This window comes from Mobula hypostoma, chromosome 18, assembly GCF_963921235.1.
Source record: "Mobula hypostoma chromosome 18, sMobHyp1.1, whole genome shotgun sequence".
Taxonomy (NCBI): Eukaryota; Metazoa; Chordata; class Chondrichthyes; order Myliobatiformes; family Myliobatidae; genus Mobula; species Mobula hypostoma.
Genome location: NC_086114.1, coordinates 3,691,158 through 3,716,946, shown reverse-complemented (window position 1 = coordinate 3,716,946; position 25,789 = coordinate 3,691,158). Strand labels below are relative to the sequence as shown.

The 25,789-nt window shown below is 43.5% G+C and overlaps 1 protein-coding gene across 7 annotated transcripts in view; it reads left to right on the top strand.

Annotated features, from left to right (window-relative positions):
- LOC134358291 (cardiac-enriched FHL2-interacting protein) overlaps positions 1–15,544 on the top strand; it is a 99,402-nt gene extending 83,858 nt beyond the window's left edge. For 4 of the 7 annotated variants that reach the window (XM_063070328.1, XM_063070326.1, XM_063070330.1 and 1 more), the window contains 2 exons: positions 1,719–1,868; positions 11,496–15,544. In XM_063070328.1, coding sequence (XP_062926398.1) covers positions 11,638–15,333 — 3,696 coding nt within the window. In that variant the 5' untranslated portion in view covers positions 1,719–1,868; positions 11,496–11,637 and the 3' untranslated portion in view covers positions 15,334–15,544. Of the gene's footprint in view, positions 1–1,244; positions 1,310–1,718; positions 1,869–11,495 lie in introns of those variants that run through there. The other 3 variants (XM_063070332.1, XM_063070331.1, XM_063070333.1) reach the window with 2 other exon arrangements.
- The last annotated feature ends 10,245 nt before the right edge of the window (positions 15,545–25,789 follow it).

The following is a 25,789-nucleotide window of genomic DNA, read 5'->3' as shown; positions in this document are numbered from 1 at the left end:
TAAATAACACACTTCACTGTACATTTCAATATATATGTAACAAATAAAGCTAATCTTGCTTCCTTTCCTTCAAACATCTCCTCTGGCAGCTGAGTTCATATACTGACCATATACTGATCATATACTGAACATATACTGACCATATACTGATCATATAATGACCATATACTGACCATATACTGACCATATACATCATACACTGATCATATACTGACCATATACTGACCATGTACTGATCATATACTGACTGATCATATACTGACCATATACTGATGAAGAAGTTGCCCTCAGGTTCCCATTAAATTTTTCCCCTGTCACTTTAAAATTACACCTTCTAGTTCTTGATTTCCCATCTCTGGGAAAGAGATTTTGAACCTATGGTTTTTATTTTATTTTTCTCAATGATGAGCATATACAAATAAAATAAGGGCAAAGATACTTGGAGAGCTGTGACCTGCAAGGTGAGGAACCAATTAGAGAAGATCTGAGTGGTTTTCAACCAGAAGTCTGTGAAGATGAGTCACATTATCAAAACCCTTGACAAATCTCTATGGATGCCCAGTGGATAATATCCTGACTGGCTGCATCATGGCTGACCAGGGAAACAGCTATACCCAGGAATGAAGAAGGATGCAGAAAATGATGGATCCAGTCCAATCCATCACAGGCAAAGCCCTCCTCCCCACCATTACGAGTAGCTATGAAAGAAAGCAGTAAGAAAGCAGCACCCTTCACCATGCAGGCCAAGCTCTCTTCTCACTACTACTGTCGGGCAGGAGGCACAGGAGCCTTGGGTCCCACACCACCAGGTTCAGGAACAGTTATTACCCTTCAACCATCAGGTTCTTGAACCAGAGGGGATAACTTCAATCACCATTGCACTGAACTGTTTCTACGACCTACAGACTCTCTTTCAACGACATATTACAACTCTTCTTCCTGGTATTATTTTTATTCGCTAGTTTGTCTTCTTTTACATATTGCTTGTTTATCAGCCTTTGTTTGCTTGTGTATTGTTTTTCATAAATTCTGTTCTACTTCTTTTTTCCTGTAAGTGCCTGCAAAGAAATGAATCTCAATGTAGTATATGCACTTTGATCATAAATTTACTTTGAACTTTGAACTTTGAACACAGGCATGAAGGGCCAAATATTCTCCTTCCATGACGTAAATTTTCTGTGGTGTCAGGTCTCTTATTGGCATGTTGGAAAACACTATCCATGTGTTTCTTAATGCAGTGACTCCAGCTGAACCTTTGTGATGCCAAATAAACAAATCAAGTCATGGTGACAATTCTGCCAAGTTGTATGTAAGTTACAAAGCCATAATAAGCCATGTTGATAACATGAAGCAGGTCTGGAATCTCTGAGGGAATATCTCTAGTTCTCATTAGCCCACTGGGTTTTGAGGGCCATCTACAAGACAATGAGAAACAGAAATTCTGGTTACCTCTCAACCCTTCCCTTCTCACCAACCCACCTGGTACCCCTCCGCCTTCTCTTTCAACCATGCCCTCCCCTACTGTGTCTTCTTTTTCAGCCCTTTACCTATCACTTCCCAGCTTCTTTCTTCATCCCCCCTCCCCTCCCTTACTCACCCACCTTTCCTGTTTCCCCATCACCGGCCAGCTTGTACTCCTTCCCCTCCCCCACCATTTTATTCTGGCTCCTTCCCCCTTCCTCGCCTGATGAACATCAACTGTTTATTCCTCTCAATAGATACTGCCTGACCTGTTGAGTTCCTCGAGCATTTTGTGTTGGTTAAGGAAGAGCAGTCAATGACCTATCCGGGGATGATCCTGGTGGCCACAGCCAATTATGAAGGCACGGAGAGACTGAACCACCTGTTACAGACTGCGCTGATTATGTGTAATGTATCACCGTTACTGGCTAGGAGTGAGATTGAATTTCAGTCATTACCATGCTCTGAAAACTCTTTCAGCTGGCCTAGTGCCTTGGTACTTCACTAGGGTAGCAATCGATGTGAGGATCCTCCACTTCATGGAGCAGTCTGCCTTCTGCTGGCGGGACACTTGTCAGCAGACAAAGACTTTCAAAGTCAAATCTTCAACTCATTCATCCCCCCTTTATTTCAAAAACAACTTGACCAAATAAAATCCTAGGGATTTGTAATGTTTAGAAATATTGCAGTTAAGTCTATTTCAGAATGCAAGGGGGTATTGTAAATTAAATATAATAAGTTTAAACCCCTTTTTTAAATGCTGTATACATTGTAAATTCATACTGGTATTGGTGTATTTATGCACAATTTAGTTCATATCCGCACTTTTTAACCGCCACCTTTATTTTTTCAGTTATTCTTTATTCATTATAATTGTTGAATGTTGCTTTTTGTTGCATGTTGTGCCCTAACCAACACACCGCGGCAAATCCCCAACATACGTAAAAGTATACGGTGAATAAAGCTGAAGCTTGGTCCTTGACAATAAATACAATTCATATATAAATATCACACCCAAAATGCTGGAGGAACTCAGCAGGCCAGGCAGCGTCTGTGGAAAAGAGTGAACAGTCCACGTTTCAGGCCAGGATTCTTCATCAGGACTGGTAAAAAAAGAGGAGAAGTTAGAGCAATAAGGTGGGGTGGGGGAGAAAGAAATACAGAGAAGAAAGGGAAGGGTGGGGAGCACCAGAGGGAGGCGATGAGCTGGTAAGGAGATAAGGTAAGAGAGGGAAATGGGAATGGGAATGGCAACTTCCAGTAATTGCCTCCCCACCTTCACCATAGTCTTATACCCTCGCCTATCAGATTACTTCTTCGCCGGCCCTTTATCTCTTTCACCTATCAGTTTTCCAGCTCTTTACTTCACCCCCTCCCCCTCTCCCAGTTTCACCTGTCACTTTGTACTCCTTCCTCCTGTCCCCCCACCTTCTTGCTCTGACTTCTCACCTTTTCTCCCAGTCCCGATGAAGGGTCTCGGACTGAAACGTCGACTGTTTACTCTTTTCCATAGATGCTGCCTGGCCTGCTGAGTTCTTCCAGCATTTTGTGTGTGTTGTTTTGGATTTCCAGCATCTGCAGATACATAAATACAACTAATTACAAATAGAGGTTCAGTCCCTCACCATCTGAATAAATAAATAATCAGAAATGTAGAATAATGAGTTCTACATTTACAGTTCAAACACAGAATGCTGGAGAAACTCAGCTGGTCAAACAGCGTCGATGGAAATGAATAAACAGTCCACATTTTGGGCACAGACCTTTCATCAGGACTGGACAAAATGGCTAATGATATTGTGTAAATCCATTTATTTATTGATTCACTTATTCATCTAGTTATGTATTTATTTACATAAATAGATAATTACAGCACAGAATAGACCCTTCCGGCCTTTCAAGCCTTCAATTTAACCCTAGCCTAATCACGGAACAATTTACAATGACCAATTAGCCTACTAACCAGACTGCGGGAGGAAACCTCCAGCGTTTTGAGTGCGTTGCTCTGGATTTCCAGCACCTGCAGAATCTCTTGTGTAGTGTTCATGCATTCATTCAGAAATCTGATGACAGGGGGGAAAGAGCTGTTCTTGAATCATCAACTGTGGGTCTTCAAACTCCAGTACCTCTTCCATGATGGTGGTGATGAGAAGAGGGATATCCCAGATGATGAGGGTCTTTAGTTACCTTCTTGAGGCACCAGCTTTTGAAGGTGCCTCGATGGTGGTGTGTTGTGCCTGTGATGGAGCTGCTAGAGTCTGCAAGCCTCTGTAGGCTAATAGATCCAACAAGCAAAATCCCTTAATACATCCTGAAGATTACATTATCCTAACTGTTGATAATAAACACCATTAGGCATTTTGTTCATTAATTAACTTTATAGTCTTTTTATGAATAATTTAAATATATTCAGTCACAGTTCAGATTGGAATTACAGAGATTCTGTAACTCATTACACTGGGGATATCATGATAATGCAACAGTTAGCGTGGCGTTATTACAGCGCAGGGCGTCAGAGTTCAGAGTTCAATCCAACACCATCTGTAAGGAGTTTGTAACGTCCTCCCTGTGTACGCGTAGATTTCCCCCCCAGTACTCCGCTTCCCTCCCACAGTCCAAAGGTGTAATGGTTTGTAGGTTAATTGGTCGTTGTAAGTTGTCGGGTGGTTAGGCTGGGGTTAAATCGGTGGGTTAATTGGCCATTGTAAATTGTCCTGTGATTAGGCTGGGGTTAAATCAGTGAGCTAATTGGTTGTCGTAAATTGTCCTGTGATTAGGCTGGGGTTAAATCGGTGAGCTAATTGGTTGTCGTAAATTGTCCTGTGATTAGGCTGGGGTTAAATAGGCGGGTTGCTAGCAGTGTGACTCACTGGGCCAGAAGGGCCTGTTCTGTGCTGTGTCAAAAATAAATAAAAAGGTAAATTAGTCCCATGTTTGACTGGATCTGACCTGTCGGGATTATGCACAACATGAGCAGTTGGTGCAACAGAATATGATGGTTTCCTTTTCAGTACCTGCTGTCCACCAGTCTCGGTGTTTGCAAAGCTCATCTTATTCTACCTAGCAGCATATCCCTTCTCTAAGTAACGTAGCGATTAGCATAATCCTATTGGAGAACCGGAGACCCAGGCCCAATTCCACCACTGCCTGTAAGGAATTCGCACGTTCTCCTCATGACCATGTGGGTTTTATCCGAGTGCTCCAGTTTCCTCCCACATTCCAAAGACGTGCCAGTTAGTAGGTTAATTCGTCACATGAGTGTCTTTGGGTGGTGCAAGTCTGCTAGGCTAGAAGGGCTGGTTAAGATGATATACCATCTAAATAAAAACTAAAATAAAATAATTACAACAAATGCCACTTTCCTCTTTTCAGTGCTATGCTTGTGAGTTACTGCTGACCTAGGCTGAGCTTTATGTAGTGAGCCTTTTGGACTGGACTGAGTCCATCCTAAACCATTCTAGACAAAGCAAGGTTCTCACATCCTGTTAGTCTGAGCTGGGTTTGAAACCAGAATTCAAAAGGATGAATATGTAATCTCTCTCATTACCATGTTGCTGATACTTACTTAATATTGAAAAAAAACTTGGCTGATAAGTAAACAGCTTTCCCAGCCTGGCATTGAGCACAACACTGAACTGATCCCAGGCTCAATCCAAAGTGGTTGGTTAGATGGTGACATGCTTAGGGATGGTACAATTGGCCTGGGCATTCAGGGATATTTTCTCAGGGTCGTCACCTTGTCATGTTGGAGAGGCTTGTGGGTTGTTGAGATCCCGAAAGTGATGTGCCTGTAGTTTAGCCATCTGGTGCTTAGCTCCTGGTAGGGGCACCTGCGGTGGTAACTTGAAGCAGGAGGTTCCAGACAAAGAGTGATCCACCCCAAGGTCTCAACATTGGAGCTGGATGAAGATGACGACACATCACAAGGGCAGTGGAGGTGGAGGAAGGGTTCCCAGTCATCTTGCACTGCATGCCACAGGAGCCTGACCCTGACCGTGTGGTGACTGTCCGTACATCAGCCTCCCCACGTTAAACAAGGTCATTCTCCATTAAGGAAATCCACCCTCATATCGTTATATGGAACTTACTTCAGTCTCTACAGCCACATGAAGTCCAATCAATACACAACCCTTTAGGAGAACATCATACTCAACTCGAGTGATCTCACTACTGTTGGCCAAATTCTGAGCTGAAAGCTAGAACTTTTCTCTTTGGAACAAAGACTACTGTGTCATCGCAGATCTGGGTTCAGATCTGCTGCAGTCTGTAAGGAGTTTGCATATTTACACTGTGACCACGTGGGTAGCCTCCAGGTGCTCCGATTTCCTCCCACAGTCCAAAGAACTGTACTGGTCATTGTTAGGTCTGGGCACGCTCTGTTGGTGCCAGAAGCATGGCAACACTTGCAGGCTGCCCAGCACAATCCTCACTGATTTGATTTGACACAAACAAGACATTTGACTGTACGCTTTGATGATTCAATGTATAAAGCTAATCTTTTATCTTTATACCATAAGGAGGAGCAGAATTTGGCCATTCAGCCCCTTGAGTCTGTTCCACCATTTGACCTCGGCTGATTTTTTTCAACCCCATTCTCCCACCTTCTTAACCCTCGTAACAGACAAGAACCTATCCCTGACTAAAATATACCCAATGACTTGGCCTCCACAGCACCTTGTGCAATGATTCACCATTTTTTGTCATCTCAGTTCTAAAGCTAGCCCTTTGTTCTGAGTTATCCCATCCAGCGGTAGTCTTTCTGATGTTCGGGTAGAGGTAAGCACCATCAATCTGGTCATTTCTTATTCATTATATCGAAGAACTTGTGGTAGAACATGTATACCTGTAAATTCTGCAATATGGGTGGAGTCCAACAGACTTCCTGTAGCCACAAGAGATTCTCCAGATGCTGGAAATCCAGAGTAACACACAGCAGATCAGGTAGCATCTATGAAGAGGAATAAAGAGTCAACAATTCAGCCGAGAGTCTTCATTAGGACTGGAAAGAAAGGAGGAAGAAGACAGAATAAGAAGGTGGGGAGGAGGAGGAGTACAAACTGGTAGGTGATAAATGAGACCAGGTGAGGGGGAAGGTGTGTGGGTGGGTAGGAGGAATGAAATGAGAAGATAGAAGATGATAGGGGGAAATGATAAAAGGTTGAAGAAGAAGGAATCTGATAGGAGGAGAGAGCGGACCATGTGAGAAAGTCAAGGGGTGGGCACCAGAGGGAGGTGATAGGTAGGTGAGGAGAAGAGAAGAGGTAGGAGGAAAGTCAGAATGGGGAATGGAAGAAAAGAGCAGGGGGAGAAATAACTGGAAGTTATAGAGATCGATGTCAATGCTCTCAGGTTGAAGCTACCCAACGGAATAAGAGGCTTTGCTTCTCCAGTCTGAGTGTGGCCTCATTGTGGCAGTAGAGGAGGCCATGGACTGACATATCCGAGTAGCAATGGGCAGTGGAATTTAAATGATTGGCCACCGTTGCGGATGGAGCGAATGTCTCTCATACCTATCCCTCACCTTGAGACTAAAGCACTATTTGCAGCAAAGCTTCTCCACAGGTACAGGTGGGTGACCAGTTTCTGTGGGACTACACCCTAGCAATTGGCAGGGCATCCTGGATATGGAACAAACAGTTCCCCAATACTCAGCTCTTCCAGTGAGGAACCCTGTTCTCGAAGGGAAAGCAAAGAAGGACTGTACTATATAAACCCAAGCAATTCTGCTGATGCTGGAAGTTCAGAGTAACAAACACTTCTTCGGAGGTGACCAATCAGCCCTTCAAGTATGAGAGTTCCTTTCTATCTTGTTATTTCCCAATAATCCTCTCCTAAAGTGGTGGGAGAAAGTTACTGTGGCCAATCAAAAACACAAATCTTTGGGTTGTAGCAGCAGAGTGAGATGCTGGGGGAAGTCAACGCAGAAAGAACCGAAGCCGTAAACTTAACGTATTACCCGCTATATTCTAGTATTGCGTAGTATTGTGATATGTTGGGGTGTGTACAAGATAATGAGAGGCATTGATCGTGCAGACAGTCAGAGGCTTTTTCCCAGGGCTGAACTGGCTATCATGAGAGGGCATAGTTTTAAGGTGCTTGGAAGTAGGTACAGAGGAGATGTCAGGGGTAAGTTTTTTACGCAGGGAGTGGTGAGTGCATGGAATGGGCTGCCGGCGGCGGTAGTGGAGGTGGAAACGATAGGGGCTTTTAAGAGACTCCTGGATAGGTACATGGAACTTAGAAAAATAGAGGGCTATGGGTAAGACTAGGTAGTTCTAAGGTAAGGATATGTTCAGCATAGCTTTGTGGGCCGAAGGGCCTGTATTGTGCTATAGATTTTCTGGGTTTCTATGTTTCTGTATTACATAAACTTCCAAATAATTTTAAACATTGAGCAACACACAGAAAATGCTGGAGGAACTCAGCAAGTCAGGCAGCCTCTGTGGAGAGGAATAAAGAGTCAACGTTCTGGGCCGAGATCCTTTATCCCCTTCTCTCTTCTTCTATTCCCCACCTATTCTCACCTGCTTATCACCCCCCCGAGTCGCTTTCTCCTTTGATCCACTCTGTTCTCCTATCAGACTCCTTCTTCCCCAGCCCCTTACCTTTCCCACCCTCCTGCCTTCACCTATCCCCTTCTACCTATCCTCCTTCCCCTTGCCCCACCTTTTCATTCTGGCATCTTCCCCCTTCCATTTCAGTCCTGAAGAAGGGACTCGGCCTGAAACATCGACTGTTTATTCATTTCCATAGCCGCTGCCTGACCTGCTGAGTTCCTCCAGCATTTTCTGTGTGGACTTCCAGCATCTGCAGAATCTCTTGTGATTAATGTCACCATCTCTGTCTCCGATTGAAGGACAGAGTTAACCAATACTTTATCAAAAATTAGATTTCTGAAAGACCAATTTTTGTGATCCCAAGTTTAGATAAAATTTATGTTAAGTTCAAGGAAATAATTTCCAGACACTACAATGAACTTTGTGGGGGTTTTGTGTGTGATTAACTGAATGTGAATTTATTTCTAAAGTAAACATACTGTAGATTGAATACTCTGCTCTCCTTCCCACATATCTGCCTGTTCATTAATTAAATAAGAGAAGCGAAGATGGATTATTGCATACAAACATAAATTAAAAATTAAACAACTTTACTGTTACTTAATTCAAGGTCTGTGGGATTGAAAACAAACTTTGAATTACAATCATTAATATTTCTGATCACAGTTATCAGACCACATAAAGCCAAAAATGTATTGCATATGAGTTAAACACAGGAAAGCAAAATGATAGGAAAATATGTCAATGCCTCTTTAAAATTATGAAACATTTTAAGACTGCTATATACATTGACTTCCCCAACTGAATGATTAAACTTTAGCAATTCTTTAATTCCATTCTGTTCACAGTTACACTTCTGGTAATGTGACTATAGTACTGAAAACCAAAGGGAGTAGGCAGGCTTTTGAAGCAAAGAAGTTCTTCATTACTGAGACATGTTCTTGTTTTTCACAACATATTTTACCACCTTATTTATTTATTCACCTACTTTATTTAGTTATTTACTTACCTACTTACTTATTTCAGAATCGGGTTTATTATCACTAGGATGTGATGTGAAATTTGTTAACTGCAGCAACAGTTCAATGCAATTCATAATAGAAGAAAAAAATCAAAATGATAATAATAAATAACTAAATCAATTACAGTATATGTATATTGAATAGATAAAAAATTGTGCAAAAAACAGAAATACTATATCTTAAAAAAGTGAAGTAGTGTCCAAGGATTCAATGTCCATTTAGGAATCAGGTGGTAGAGGGGAAGAAGCTGTTCCTGAATCGCTGAGTGTGTGCCTTCAGGCTTCTGTATCTCCTACCTGATGGTAACAGTGAGAAAAGGGCATGCCCTGGGTGCTGGAGGCCCTTAATAATGGACGCTGCCTTTCTGAGACACTGCTCCTTGAAAATGTCCTGGGTACTTTGTAGGCTAGTACCCAAGATGGAGCTGACTAGATTTACAACCTTCTGCAGCTTCTTTTGGTCCTGTGCAGTAACTCCCCCCTCCCGCCCCCCATACCATACAGTGATGCAGTCTGTCAGAATACTCTCCACAGTACATCTATAGAAGTTTTTCAGTGTATTTGTTGACATACCAAATCTCTTCAAATTCCTAATGAAGTATTTATTTATTGGGATTCAGAATGGAGTCAGCCCTTCCTGCCCTTCAAAACACACCACCCAGCAATCCCCCAATTTACTGCTAGCCTGATCACAGGATAATTTACAACGACTGGTTAGCTTACCAACTGATACTTTTTTTGTGATCTGGGAGGAAAGCTGAGCACCCGAAGGAAATCTCCGCAGACACAGGAGAATGGACAGACTCCTTACAGGCAGTGGTGGGAATTGAACCCAAGTCACCTGCTGTAAAGCGTTGTGCTAACCCAGAATGCACAACGCTTCACCTATTGCTGTCCTCCAAATTTCTCAGTTCAGAGAAGGTTAAGGAAGGTAAAATGTTTGAAGTTAGGAAATGGACCATAAGTATATAATATCAATATGAATAGAAGGTTTGACACCACTTTTATTTGTTTGAGCAGCCAAAATGCTCATTCCATGGAGATCAAGGCAGGTGGGAGCCGTACCTCAAATGGTGATCTGTGGGAATGAGCAAGATGGGGCACGAAGCTGGAAAATTAGACCAGAGGACCGTAAGACATAGGAGCAGAATTAAGCCATTCGGCCTCATGAGTCTGTTCCCCCATTCTATTATGGTAGATTGATTACTGTACCACCGCTAATGTCTTGTCACTAGAACAGTGAGCTGCTTACTAGTTACCTATGCTATGCACTATATGCATTTGGAATTATATTTTATTGACTTATGATAATATTTTGTTTTCTGTGCTATGCATGATATATGTTTTGAGCTGGTCATCATGGTCTGGAGAAACAATGTTTCATTTGGTCGTATATATGTAGTCAGATGACAATAAAATTGAACTTAAACATATTATCCCTCACAAATCCATTCCCCTACCTTCCCAGTGTAACCTTTGATGCTTTGACTAATCAAGAACTTATCAACCTCCACTTTAAATATATACAGCCATCTACTGTAATGAATTTCACAGATTTGCTTTCCTCTGGCTAAAGAAATTCCTCTTCACCTCTGTTCTGGAAGGAAAGAGGACAGAAGCCAGAAGGTGAGGGGAAGGGAAAAGCTGCCATCTGACAGGTGATAGGTGAGACCAGGTGAGGGGGAAGTCACTTTCAGTCACTGCAAGGCCATTCCAGACTGATAAAGAGTCTCAGCCCAAATGTTGACTCTTTATTCCTCTCCAGAGATGCTGTCTGACCTGCTGAGTTCCTCCAACATTTTGTGTTTGTTACTTATAATTTTACCAATTTACTATTATCTTGTAAAGCTCTGCACTCTCCCTTTGCCCCATCTCCAAGTTCAAAGTAAATTTATTATCACCATATACTGCCCTGAGATTCATTTTCCTGAGGGTATTCACAGCAGATACAAATTAACACAATAAAATCAATGAAAAACGGCACACAAAGACTGGCAAACAATGTGCAAAAGACAAGAGTGCAAATGCGAAAAGAAAAATAAATAAATGCATACATAAATAAATAAATTTTGAGAGCATGAATTGTAGAGTCCTTGAACACGAGTCCATAGGTTTTGGGGTCAGTTCAGTGTTCACTCTGGTTCAGCAAGCTCATGGTTGAGGGGTAATAACTGTTCCTGAACCTGTGGTGTGGGATCTAAGGCTCCTGTACTTCCTTCCTGAATAGAGCGGGGCCAGGATGCTGGGGGTCCCTGATGCTTCCTTGTGACAGCTCTCCTCACAGATGCATTCCATAGTGGGGAGCGCTTTACCCTTGATACATTGGGCTGAATCCATTTCTGTTTCTAGGCTTTTCCATTCAAGGGTATCCAAACAAAAGTGTGCAGATGTGCTATTATGGTGACAGATATCAATATGATAAACCTTTAAACTAAAGCATTGTTTTTATTACACAGGAAAGAAATCCTTGTTTCATGACCTGGTATCTGAATGGATGAAGGATGAAGAAGCTTTAGAATTCTTGAGTACCAAGCAAAGTATCGTGGAAACGCAGAGAACCTCCTCAACGAAACAGACTGTGGGGAACAGATCCGAGCCATGGACTCACTTAATAATAGAGGTTCAGCTAAAAGGAGAATCATGCAGGCACATTCTAAACCCGTGGATGGTTTTAGTGATACGTCAAGTGCTGGGAGCATTTTGGACGAAGCAGATCGAGAAGTAAGTAGTCTCACGGAACGTGCTTTCAAGAGCTTGTGTGTTGTAGAAGAAGGTTCGTGCAATGAGTTTGAGGCGCACAGAGCACTGCTGGCTGTCAGTGTGAATCATGCTGCCCCAGCCCCAGCAGGGAAAAAGTATTCTGGAGGCAAACTGAAAAACTGTAATGCGTCACCTAAAGTCACCAAGAATCAAGCAAAAGAGTTGCCAGAGACATTCCAGGAATCAACAGGACAATATTCTGTTGGAGAAGAGAAAGCTGGCATGGGAAATGGCTTCCTAATTGAAACCATGGAGTCCAATGAGAAAAATCAGCAGAAATCAAAAGTTGGAGCTTTTCATCAATGTGACAAAAATTTCACTGGGACTGTTGGGGTCAATGCAAAACCATCTTCACACCTTGAGCCACCTGGGGATGACGTCATTAAAAACATTGCTCAGTTTGACCCATCAGCCATCATCAGCTTGCACAGAGAGAAGTCCAGCTTTTCGGCTACTTGTCAGGAGAATTATTGGGTAACTAAAAAACATGCTCCTCAAGAGAAAGGCAGCAAAACCAATACTTTCGGATATCTGAAACCCTCCCAATATCGAAAACCTACTGACTTTAGGAATCTTCATGACTCCAATAAAAAACTGGATAAGGTCCTGTCTGAAAAGGTCAGCAGGCTGAAGAAGTTGGATGCAAAGAACAGTTTCCTTCACAGTGAATGCAGTGCATTCAAATCCTGGCAGGATCACAGTAAGTCTCTGTTTAAAGAGGATGCTCCTATTGAAACACAGAACCCCAATCTTCAGCCCAATGTCCATCTGAAGGCTTCTGATGAAAGTATCATCGCTGAGAAACAAGCCCCTTCATTAGTACAGGCAAAGTCTCTTAACAAAGTCAAAGGAACTGAGGTACAGCATCCAGTCAACCATTCACCCTGTAATAGAGACGTGGAACCCCATGTGCCTGTGGCTGAAGAAAATCTCCACACTGTCAAGGGAAATCAGGGTTGTAGTCCTCAGATGGTTAGACCTGAAGAGGACAGTGGTGGCATGGTAGAAAATGGGGTTGAGGAGAAAGGTTTTCAGCTGTGGAGGAACTCAAGGTACCCAAGAAACAAAATACAAATGGAGGCTGAGTCAGTGGGTGTGGAGGTACCCTTCACGAAAGCTGAAGCCATGGCACTAGCTGAACCAATTGCCCATGGGGAAAGTCCTTCCTTCAGCATCTCAAAGCTCCTGACACCAAACATCGTCCACACTGCAAATGAAACAGAACTGCATAGAAACCAGCCCACCGTGGTGACACCTCCCTTCAGTCAGCCATGCACCAATCAGGGCGATGAGATCAAAGGTGACAACCACACACTTTTAGGCTATAAATCCAAAGCATCAAATCTGATGTACAATCTGAAGGATGTCAGGAAACGGGTAAAATCCACCTACTCCTCAGCTGTTGCTCCGCAGAACCTCTCAGAGCCTGGAAAAGCCAGGCACTATCTTTATCAAAACGCCCATCAAACCAGCACAAGAACATCTTCCGCTCCTGTTCAGCTGGCTGTCCGGGAAAACAGTGCGACTGATGCCACCGATCAGGGGAGAGTTGACAGGGTGTCCAGTGTTGCAGATGCAAGACTTTCTGCTGATGGTTTCAAAGTTGTCATGGTTCCCAAAGGTGAGCTGGACATGGGGAAGAATGATAACTATCTGAACCTGCCATCACCACAGATGGTTAAAGAAGGTGGGAGCTACCCCGTCTGGAGAACAAGAAGTTCCAGACCTCAGTCGGCCATGACTGCATCAGAGATTCATGCAGGAAGAAGTCCACACAGAAGAGCTTCACATCAGCTGAATAAATTGAAGACAGATCTTCCCACGACAACTTCACAGGACTCGGTGATTGCCAGTGGTAGCCCAGAGACATCTCCAATTGCGCAAGAAAAGGCAGAGACAAGACGGAGTAGGTCCCACGGTGACAGAAAGCCTGAATGTGACTTGGTCAGCCACTCAGAGAAAGATGGTCGCACACACGAGAGGCACTCCAGAAGGCAGGAGGGAACGTTGATGTCACGGAGATCGGAGGATGCTGGTGTCCCAACCACAGACCCGAGTGCATCGAGCATCCGGGGGTCTTCCCATTCTATAAGAGAAGACAGGACCAGGCAGGATTTAAAGCTGTCCGGTCAGTCCTACATTGACTTAGGTACCAGCAAGTCCCAGGTCCAGGAGCCACTGGCAGTTCACCACTCGAAGGAGCTGTGTCCTGGAAATAATGCCAATGTGTTGAAGAGTCGCCCTACAGCCGAAAACGACAAAACCTTTGAAAGGAATGAGTTAGAGTATTATGCACTGAGTGATCCAGCTTCAGGCTCTGAAAGGGGAGGGGAGAAACAGACTACACTGATGACATTTCAAAGTCATTCCCCTCAGGAGATGTTGAGAGGCCTGCCAGAGAATAAGACAAAGGACAATGGTTCTGCGGTCATGTGTGAAGAAAAGTTCTACAGTATTTTCTCGAAACAGGAAGAAGACGGATCAGGAAGTAACATCCCGAGTTCCCCGAGACTTGACATGGTTAAAGCCAAGGAGAATGTACTGAGAACCGCCCCAGAAGCTAAACCCACCAAGCTAACTCTGCCCAAAGGGGCGGGTGAAGATGCTGAAACACCAACCATACCTCCATCAAACGAAACCCCAGAAGGTGCCAAGCCTGACTCAGTTGAGATGTGTTTGGCCAGTTCAGCCATTCCCAATCCAAGACCGGAATCAACATGCAGCCTGGATTCAAAAGCAGCAGGAAAACCACCTGTTGTCCCTCCCAAGTCGGAGAAAGCATTGCGCCGGGCCAAAAAGCTGGCGACTAGGAGGAAAAGGTCAGAGAGCAAGCAGAGATATCAGAGCAGCGAAGGAGCAGAAAGTGACGCTGCTCCAAGTGTGCCCATGTCTCCCACAGGTGTACCCCCATCACCGCTGCCTGCGAATTGCTCTCCAGCTCCTCAACCGCCACTCACTCCATGTGATTTCCCCGCCTTTCCCGACAGCCTGGCATTAGATAGCGCTCAGTCCTTTGCCCCTCTACATTCATTCCCACTCAGCCAACAGAAATTACTTCAAGATCCCGAAACTGGTCAATACTTTGTTGTAGATATTCCCATCCAAGTGCAGCAGAAGACATTGTACGATCCAGAAACTGGGAATTATTTCCAAGTGTCCATACCCTCAACAGGTCAAAATACCACACTAGACTTTTTAAACACTTCCTACGTGCTGTATCCTGGATATCTGTCCTTACCACTGACGTCGTCTCTTAGGGCTCCTTCCCAAATGTCAGCCCCAGCAGTGCTCCTCGACATCCAAAGGGAGGAGGAGTCTCTGAATGAACGGACTAACTTTGATCTGGGACACACGGAGGAGCAAGAGAACCAGCCATATATTGAGACACTATATGACTCTCACACAGGGAGCAGGGCATCTAGTGAGAAGGAGACCTGGTGTAGTGCGATAAATAGTCAGATCCAACCAGAAGACCATAACTTGGAATTAATAGTCATGGGGGAACTGGAGGATATTGCCATAGAAAACAACTAACATAGAGACAATGAAGGTTGTAAAGGCCTTTGCTGGAGAGGAGTCACAGCCACTGGTGTCCATAGATCTACTCAGAAGTTACAGATGGAGGCGTCCATACACGTGCTGCTTTGTATTGTGGTTCTTAACCCTTAAGATGTTAAATTAGATGTGGCATCAAAGATTGGAAAGTGAAATAAAGAAACACAAGTTGTGTAAAAATATGTATTGGTTCTTAATGACGAAGGGAGAGCCCCTAATGACGGTGCGTTGGCAGGCTTGGTCACATGACTGATAACGACCCATACCGAATTTGAGGCAAAATGGTGGAGGAACTCAGCAGGTCAGGTAGCATCTATGGAAACGAATTAACAGTCGATGTTTCAGGCTGAGACCCTTCATCAAGACTTGAAAAGAAGGGGGAAGAAGCCAGATTAAGAAGGTGGTGGAGGAGGGGTAGGAGTACAAGCTGGCAGGTGATCGGGGGTTCTCAGGCATTTTGTGTGCATTGATCTGGATTTCCAATCTCTTGTGTTCCAAATTTTAGGCTTTGTGAAGCCGAGCAGGTAGCAAAGTCTGAGTTTCAATGATGGTTCTTAGCAGAAGGATGAAATACGTTGATATGAAGTAAAGAGCACCGTGCTGCTCCTTAAATCTGTTGTCCTCCTAGCCCAAGTATCCCTTCACACTGAGAGAAGTTCTAACAATGCTCCAACATATCATGTTTACAAAAGCATCCCCAGTCATGCTGGCTTGAACTTGAATTCAAATAACACTGCTTGAACTGTGGTCAAACTTGGAGGATCACTGCTTTCCCGCAGAAAACAAGTTTATAAGGTTCTTTTGTCAGAATCAGAATCAGGTTTATTATCACTGGCATGTGACATGAAACTTGTTAACTTAGCAGCAGCAGTTCAATGCAATACATAATATAGAAGGAAAAGAGTAAAAATAAATAAATTACTGTATATGTATATTGAATAGATTAAAAATCATGCAAAAACAGAATATGTTTAAAAATATATTTAAAAAGTGAGGTAGTGTCCAAGGGTTCAATGCCCACTTAGGAATCGGATGGCAGAGGAAAAGAAGCTGTTCCTGAATCGCTGAGTGTGTGCCTCCTGCCTGACGGTAACAGTGAGAAAAGGGTATGCCTGGGTGCTGGGGGTCCTTAAGAATGGACGCTGCCTTTCTGAGGCACCGCTCCCTGAAGATGTCCTGGGAACTTTGTAGGTTAGTGCCCAAGATGGACCTGACCAGATTTAAAACCCTCTGCAGCTTCTTTCGGTCCTGTGCAGTAGCCCCACCTCCAAAAACCCCCAAACCAGACAATGATGCAGCCTGTCAGAATGCTCTCCATGGTACATCGATAGAAGTTTTTGAGTGTTCTTGTTGACATGCCAAACTCCTAATGAAATATAGTTGCTGTCTTGCCTTCTTTATAGCTTCATTGGTATGTTGGGACTAAGTTAGATCCTCAGAGATCTTGACAGCCAGGAACTTGAAACTGCTCACTCTCTCCACTTCTGATCCCTCTATGAGGATTGGTATGTGTTCCTTGTCTTAACCTTCCTGAAGTCCTCGATTAGCTCTTTTGTCTTACTGATGTGAGTGCAAGGTTTTTGCTACGACACCACTCCACTAGTTGGTATATCTCGCTCATGTATGCCCTCTCGGCTCCATCTGAGATTCTACCAACAATGGTTGTATCATCAGCAAATTTGTAGATGGCATTTTGTGCCAACTAGTTTGACTTCCCACTACACATATCCCTACTATGCAATGCTTCATGCATACAAAGACACGAATCTCATTCAATAATTGTGTTCAGAACATATTAGACCCAACTGCATTACTGTGATAATCAGCTATCTGATTTTAGTGCCAGGGGCAGAGAGGGTGGTGCAGGTGCAGACACACCCAGCCCTGAGACACCAGGCAAGGTTAATTGCTTCCGAACAATTGGTTTATTGATCACTACAGAATGTCTCTCTGGTGCTTCCCACTTCCTCCACTCTCCTTTCCCCTTTTTCCTAATCATGATTCCCCTCTCCCTGCCCTCTTCCCTATCTCAGTCTACGACAGAGACCCATATCAGAATCAGGCTTATCATCACTCATATATGTCATGAAATGTGTGTGATTTTTGTGTGGCAGCAGTACAGTGCAATACATAAAATTACTACAGTGCTGTGCAATAGTCTTAGACACCCTAGCTATATAGAAACATAGAAACATAGAAAATAGGTGCAGGAGTAGGCCATTCGGCCCTTCGAGCCTGCACCGCCATTTATTATGATCATGGCTGATCATCCAACTCAGAACCCAGCCTTCCCTCCATACCCCGTGACCCCTGTAGCCACAAGGGCCATATCTAACTTCCTTTTAAACATAGCTAATGAACTGGCCTCAACAGTTTGCTGTGGCAGAGAATTCCACAGATTCACCACTCTCTGTGTGAAGAAGTTTTTCCTAACCTCGGTCCTAAAAGGCTTCCCCTCTATCCTCAAACTGTGACCCCTCGTTCTAGACCTCCCCAACATCGGGAACAATCTTCCCGCATCTAGCCTGTCCAATCCCTTTAGGATCTTATACGTTTCAATCAGATCCCCCCTCAATCTTCTAAATTCCAACGAGTACAAGCCCAGTTCATCCAGTCTTTCTTCATATGAAAGACCTGCCATCCCAGGAATCAATCTGGTGAACCTTCTTTGTACTCCCTCTATGGCAAGGATGTCTTTCCTCAGATTAGGGGACCAAAACTGCACACAATACTCCAGGTGTGGTCTCACCAAGGCCTTGTACAACTGCAGTAGTACCTCCCTGCTCCTGTACTCGAATCCTCTCGCTATAAATGCCAGCATATATACATGCCTTAGACTTTTGCACAGTACTGTGTATAGTAGATTAATATTTTGTTTAGCAAACAGGTTTTAAATGGCATCGGTTGCATGTGTTTGTGTTCAAAAAGCAGTGACTTTTGGCACTGATGGTTGGCAAGAAATAAACAGTAAGACAATTCAAAACCATTTTGCTCACTGCAGTTTCAAGCTTTCAGGCTTGGAGATGCCAGAAATAGCCAGGAGTGAAAATGAAATTATTTCACTACTTCAACGAGTTAAGACCTACAAAGAATTTGAAGGTATCGACAATAATCTTGAATGTTACAATGCAAATGAACATTTGCAGGATGCATGGACCAACTAATGCTCTGAGCAGGAAATTTTTACACAGCCTGAAAACTGCATGGCACTTGAAATATATTTTTTTTTGTAATAAGCATACTATCAATATTGAAATTTCACATACTTTTGATCTTATTTGTTAATTGAATGATATAATGAAATACAGTACAGCAAAGAAAATATTTCACATTTTATAAAGGTTTTCTCATCTGTCTTTATTCCAGCTGCGTGGCAACAAAGGCTACGTGCACAGGAGCATTTCAGTTATTATGTGGCCATGCAACTGTGCAGCTTAGAGGGAGCCATGGTACTGCAGTAGTATTGGTAGTGTTCTAATTTGTTCTGTATTTCATTTAAATACATAATTCATTACTCAGTTTTTTAAATACCTTTTTAACTATTTCCATGAAGCTTCGGCTAATTGGGCCAAAATGTACTGGTCCCAATTAACCGGAATCCACTCTGTGTGTGTATATATAATATATATTTGGGGTGGCATAGTAGCGTAGTGGTTAGCACAAAGCTTTACAGTACAGGTAACTTGGGTTCTATTCCCGCCACTGCCTGGAAGAAGTTTGTACATTCTCCCCATGACAATGTGGGTTTCCTCCAGGTGCTCCAAATTTCCTTCCACATTCCAAAGACTGTGGTAGACTGGTCATTGACCGAAGATGGTTAGTAGATTGATTGTTCATTGTAAATTGTCCTGTGATTAGGCTGGCGTTAAATCAGGGGATTGCTGGGTGGCGCGGCCTACTCTGTGCTGTATCTCAATAATAAAAAATATATATAGATAGATAGAAAGGTGGGTAGGTAGGGAGAAAATGAAATAAGTGTTTCAAAAAAGAGAGCAAAAAGTAGTGAGGTAGTGTTTATGAGTTCATGGACCATTCAGAAATCTAACGGTGGAGGGAAAGAAGATGCTCCTTAAACACTGAGTGTGAGTCTTTGGGCTCCTGTCCTGACCACATCCACTAGAAAATTTATTGTTCAATTCAATTCAAGTTTAATTGTCATTCAACCATACATAATTACTCATGAATACACCCAAACGAGACAGCATTTCCCCAGGCCAAGGTGCAAAACAGAGTACCAACAGTCACACCCAGCACAAAGCTCACATAGACGTACAATATAGCAAGCACATAAAGTCATTCAGTAAGATACAGCCACACAGTAAGAGTCCAAACTCAAGCTAGGTGCCGCAGAAATCTGCCGTTGACCACAACAGAGCCTGTCTTCTGCTGACCGAACACCGGGGAGGGCAGCACCAACTCCATTTCAGATGTTGCACTAGGCCGCTCCCAGTGGAACACACTGGCTCCAATACCTCCCTCCTGGTGGCTGTAAGCAAGCGACACCACAGCCTGAGGCCCTGAGCCCACTGAAAGCCACAGAAATCTGCACTTGACCACAGTAGGGCTTGTCTTCTGCCGGTCTTTCAAACACCAGACTCCCGCCTGACACCACGCCACACCACCCTCAGTGAAGCACACCAGCTCCGACGCCTCTCTCCTGGTGGCTGTAAACAGGCGACACCAAGGATTGAGGCCTGGTCCTCACAAAACCCGAGGCCACGCACCTCTTCCACCATCCGCACCTGCACCCCACCAATAAATCAGCGATTTGAATTTGCCGCATTCCACATTAGCAATGTCCAAAAGGGTATTGCGATCACAAGAAAAGCGACTGAGACGGGCACTTGCAGTTAGACTGTACACCTCCTTCAACTCAGGCAGCAGCACGATGTACAAGTCCTTTGTCCTCTCCACCAACGAGCAACTCGCTGATCAGGTAGACCTGCAGTACTTTAGATGTATAGCAGGATCTTGCAATCATTAAAAACACATTTCAGTAGGAGAGTAGCACCTTTTGTTGACCCCATAGAAGCTGCTGTGACTGAACACGCCACCATCTTACTGGAAGATTCTACTGCTTAACATCTAAAAACAAGTGAATTAAAAGTGTGTTGGAGTATTAAGGAGTAACTCCAAATGACATGAAATTGGGAAGAGTGGAAACCTGTTTTCACTTCGACAAGAAAGAGTCTTTTCTGTTGATCAGTGTCAAAAAAGTCAAATTAAATCCACTGTGGTTCAATGTTGTAAAACAGTAAAACATGAAAACTTCCAAGGGGGATGAATACTTTTTAAAGGCACTGTATATTTAAGATGATACATTTTGGAAAGTCAAATAAATGTAGGGTAAGAACAATAGGATATTGCTAAGAATGGTAGGGATCGAGGGAGTGTAATGGAACAAAGAGGGTTAGGAGTACACATGCTTAGTTCATTGAAAGTGGTATCACAGGTAGGCAGGGTGGTGGAAAAGGTATTTAGCATGCCGGCCTTCATCAGTCAGGGCTTTGACTGTAGGAGCAGGGACATTCTGTTCCAGTTGTATAAATCGCCCACAATTGGAGTACTGTGCATACTTTTGGTTACTCTGTGATAGAAAAGATACGATTCAACGAGAAAGAGCGCAGAGATTTATGAGGAAATGCCAGGATTAGAGGGCCTGGGTTATAAGGAGAGATTGGACAGACTAGGGCTTTATTCCTTGCAACACAGGAGAAAAAACGATGACCTTAGAAATTATGAGAGGCATAGATAAGGGGGCTGGTAACAGACTTTTCCTCAAGGTCAGGAAATCCAAAATTAGAGTGAGGGGGAAAGATTTAAAAGGCACCCGAGGAGGCAGTGATCATAATATGACAGAATTCACCCTGCAATTTGAGAAGGAGAAGCTAAAGTCCGATGTATCAGTATTACAGTGGAGTAAAGGGAATTACAGAGGCATGACGAAGTTGATTGGAAGAGAATACCAGCAGGGATGATCAGAGAACTGCAATGGCAGGAGTTTCTGCGAGCAATTCCAAAGAAGAATAAGTATTCTGAAGACAAGATGACGTAACTGTGGCTGACAAGGGATGTCAAAGCCAACATAAAAACAAAAGAGGAGGCATATAATAAAGTAAAAATTAGTGGTAAGTTAGAGGATAGGGAAGCTTTTAAAAACCAATGGAAGGCAGCTAAAAAGCTATAATGAGGGAAAAGTTGAAATATGAAGGTAAGCTAACCAATAATATCAAACAGGATACCAAAAGTTTTCTCAGGTATACAAAGAGCAAAAGAGAAATGAGAGTAAATATCGGATCGCTGGAAAATGATGCCAGAGAGGTAGTAATAGAGGAGAAGAAAATAGCGGATAAACTGAATAAGTTTGCGTCAGTCTTCACTGTGGAAGACACTAGCAGTATGCCAGATGTTCGAAAGGGACAGAAGTGAGTATAGTTGCTATTACTAGAGAGATGGTGCTTGGGAAACTGAAAGGTCTGAAGGTAGGTAAGTCACCTGGACCAGATGGACAGCACTCCAGGGTAATGAACAATGTTCCCTCTCAGGTGTACACATGTGTGCGCGCACATACCTTTAGATACTAATGCACAAAGGAATTTAAACTGCGCACAAAAGGTTGTCATCCTCTACGTCGTTGGCATGTTAAGCATATTTCATGATTGTACACAATCACATTTCCTTTTCTGGTTTCTGATGCGGACGGTGTAGTCAAAGTGGAGTTTGTGATGATTTGTCTGCGGATTTTAGAACTAACTTATTTATACTGTTTTTATTGAACAGATTATTCAGTGTGCACATGTTGTCACTGGGCAAAGATTGCACAGCACAAGATCTTTGCGCACACTGGTCATTAGAAATTAGAGGGAACATTGCTTCTAAACAAAGTAGGTGAAGAGATTGCAGAGACACATTGGTCATGATCTTTCAAGAATCACTAGATTCTGGAATGGTTCCGGAGGACTGTAAAATTGCAAATATCACTCCACCCTTTAAGAAGGGAGGGAAGCAGAAGAAACAAAATTATAGGCTAGTTAACCGGACTTCAGTGGTTGAGTGGTTGTTGGAGTCAATTGTTAAGGATGAGATTTCAGGGTACTTGGAGGCACATGATAAAATAGATTAAAGTCAACATGGTTTCCTTAAGGGAAAATCTTGCCAACAAATCTGTTGGAATTCTTTGAAGAAATAACATGCAGTACAGACAAAGGCAAATCAGTGGATGTTGTGTGCTTCAATTTCATAAGGCCTTTGTCAAGGTGCCACACATGAGGCTGCTTAGCAAGATAAGAACCCATGGAATTACAGGAAAGATACTAGCATGGACAGAGGATTGGCTGAGGCCATAAGATATAGGAGCAGAATTAGGCCATTCAGCCCATTGAGCCTGCTCCGCCTTTCCATCATGACTGATCCCAGATCCCACTCAACCCCCAGACACCTACCCTCTGATGCCCTGACTGATCAGGAAACTATCAGCTTCCACTTTAAATGTACGCATGGACTTGGCCTCCACTGAGCATTCCACAGATTCACTCCTCTCTGGGTAAAAAAATTCCACCTTACCCCTGTTCAAAAAGGTCGCTTCTCAAACTCGAGGCTGTGCCCTTTGGTTCTGGATACTCCCACCAAGGAAACATCCTCTCCACATCCACCTTATCTAGTCCTTTCTACATTTGGTAGGTAGTGCCTGATTAGTAGGAGGCAAAGAGTGGGAATAAAGGGAACCTTTTCTGGTTGGCTGCAAATGACTAGTGGTGTTCCTCAGGGTTTGGTATTGGGCCTTGTATGTCAATTACTTGGATGATGGAATTGATGGCAGCAGATGATATGAAGATAGGTGGAGGGGCAGGTAGTTTTGATTAAGTCGGGAGGCTACAGAAGCTAAAGAAGATGAGAGGTGACCTGATAGAGATGTACAGGATGATAGAGGCACAGATTGAGTGAAAAGCCACAGACTTTCTTCCCAGGGCAGAAAGGGCTAATACGAGGGGACATAATTTTAAAGTCACTGAGGAAAATATAGAGGGTTGACAAAGGTGGGTTTTTTACACAGAGAGTGGTGGGTGCGTGGAATGGCCATCCAGGAATGGTGGTAGAGGCGGATACATTAGGGACATCCAAGAAACTCGTAAGTAGGCAGCTGAATGATAGAAATGGAGACATATGTGGGAGAGAAGGGTTAGATTGATCTCGGAATACGCTAAAATGTTGGCACAACGTTTGGGCCGAAGGGCCTGTATGATGCTGTAATGTTCTATGTTTTAACATGGATTAGTCTCTGTAGATCCAGGAGCACATCACACTAGTCCAACGGTTAGTTTGCTATTTAAAGGGACACTGCCGATACTCAGAGACCTGACCACGACACAGTGTTGATCCAGCTCTCAGAAACTATAGAAACCATAGAAAAACTACAGCACAGAAACAGGCCTTTTGGCCCTTCTTGGCTGTGCCGAACAATTTTCTGCCTAGTCCCACTGACCTGCACACGGACCATATCCCTCCATACACCTCCCATCCATGTATTTGTCCAATTTAATCTTAAATGTTAAGAAAGAACCCACATTTACCACCTCGTCTGGCAGCTCATTCCATACTCCCACCACTCTCTGTGTGAAGAAGCCCCCCCTAATGTTCCCTTTAAACTTTTCCCTCCTCACCCTTAACCCATGTCCTCTGGTTTTTTTCTCCCCTTGCCTCAGTGGAAAAAGCCTGCTTGCATTCACTCTATCTATACCCATCATAATTTTATATACCTCTATCAAATCTCCCCTCATTCTTCTACGCTCCAGGGAATAAAGTCCTAACCTACTCAACCTTTCTCTGTAACTGAGTTTCTCAAGTCCTGGCAACATCCTTGTAAACCTTCTCTGCACTCTTTCAACCTTATTTATATCCTTCCTGTAATTTGGTGACCAAAACTGAACACAATACTCCAGATTCGGCCTCACCAATGCCTTATACAACCTCATCATAACATTCCAGCTCTTATACTCAATACTTTGATTAATAAAGGCCAATGTACCAAAAGCTCTCTTTACGACCGTATCTACCTGTGACGCCACTTTTAGGGAATTTTGTATCTGTATTCCCAGATCCCTCTGTTCTACTGCACTCCTCAGTGCCTTACCATTAACCCTGTATGTTCTACCTTGGTTTGTCCTTCCAACATGTAATACCTCACACTTGTCTGTATTAAACTCCATCTGCCATTTTTCAGCCCATTTTTCCAGCTGGTCCAAATCCCTCTGCAGGCTCTGAAAACCTTCCTCACTGTCTACTACACCTCCAATCTTTGTATCATCAGCAAACTTGCTGATCCAATTTACCACATTATCATCCAGATCATTGATATAGATGACAAATAACAATGGACCCAGCACTGATTCCTGTGGCACCCCACTAGTCACAGGCCTCCACTCAGAGAAGCAATTTTCTACCACCACTCTCTGGCTTCTTCCATTGAGCCAATGTCTAATCCAATTTACCACCTCTCCATGTATACCTAACGACTGAATTTTCCTAACTAACCTCCCATGCGGGACCTTGTCAAAGGCCTTACTGAAGTCCATGTAGACAATATCCACTGCCTTCCCTTCATCCACTTTCCTGGTAACCTCCTCGAAAAACTCAAATAGAGTTTTCATCTCTTCAGAAATCCCTGTGGCTTGACACGTAGCTCACCTGGTTCTGTTTGCTGCACTCCCTGTAAAACTGCAATTGGAATGGGCATTGGTTTGAGTTGTAATGCTGAGGCTTTATAAGGTATTGGTCAGGTCACAATGGGAGTATTGGAAGCAGATTTGGGTCCCTTATCTAATAAAGGATGTGCTGGCATCTCAAGAGGGTCCAGAAGAGGTTTACGAGATTGATCCCAGGAATTAAAGGGCATGAGCAGTACTTGATGGCTCTGGGCCTGTACTCGCTGGAGTTTAGAAGAATGAGGGGAGATCTCACTGAAACATATCGAATATTGAAAGACCTAGATAGAGTGCATTTATTTATATTTAGAAACATAGAAACATAGAAAATAGGTGCAGGAGTAGGCCATTCGGCCCTTCGAGCCTGCACCACCATTTATTATGATCATGGCTGATCATCCAACTCAGAACCCAGCCTTCCCTCCATACCCCCTGACCCCTGTAGCCACAAGGGCCATATCTAACTTCCTTTTAAACATAGCTAATGAACTGGCCTCAACAGTTTGCTGTGGCAGAGAATTCCACAGATTCACCACTCTCTGTGTGAAGAAGTTTTTCCTAACCTCGGTCCTAAAAGGCTTCCCCTCTATCCTCAAACTGTGACCCCTCGTTCCAGACCTCCCCAACATCGGGAACAATCTTCCCGCATCTAGCCTGTCCAATCCCTTTAGGATCTTATACGTTTCAATCAGATCCCCCCATCAATCTTCTAAATTCCAACAAGTACAAGCCCA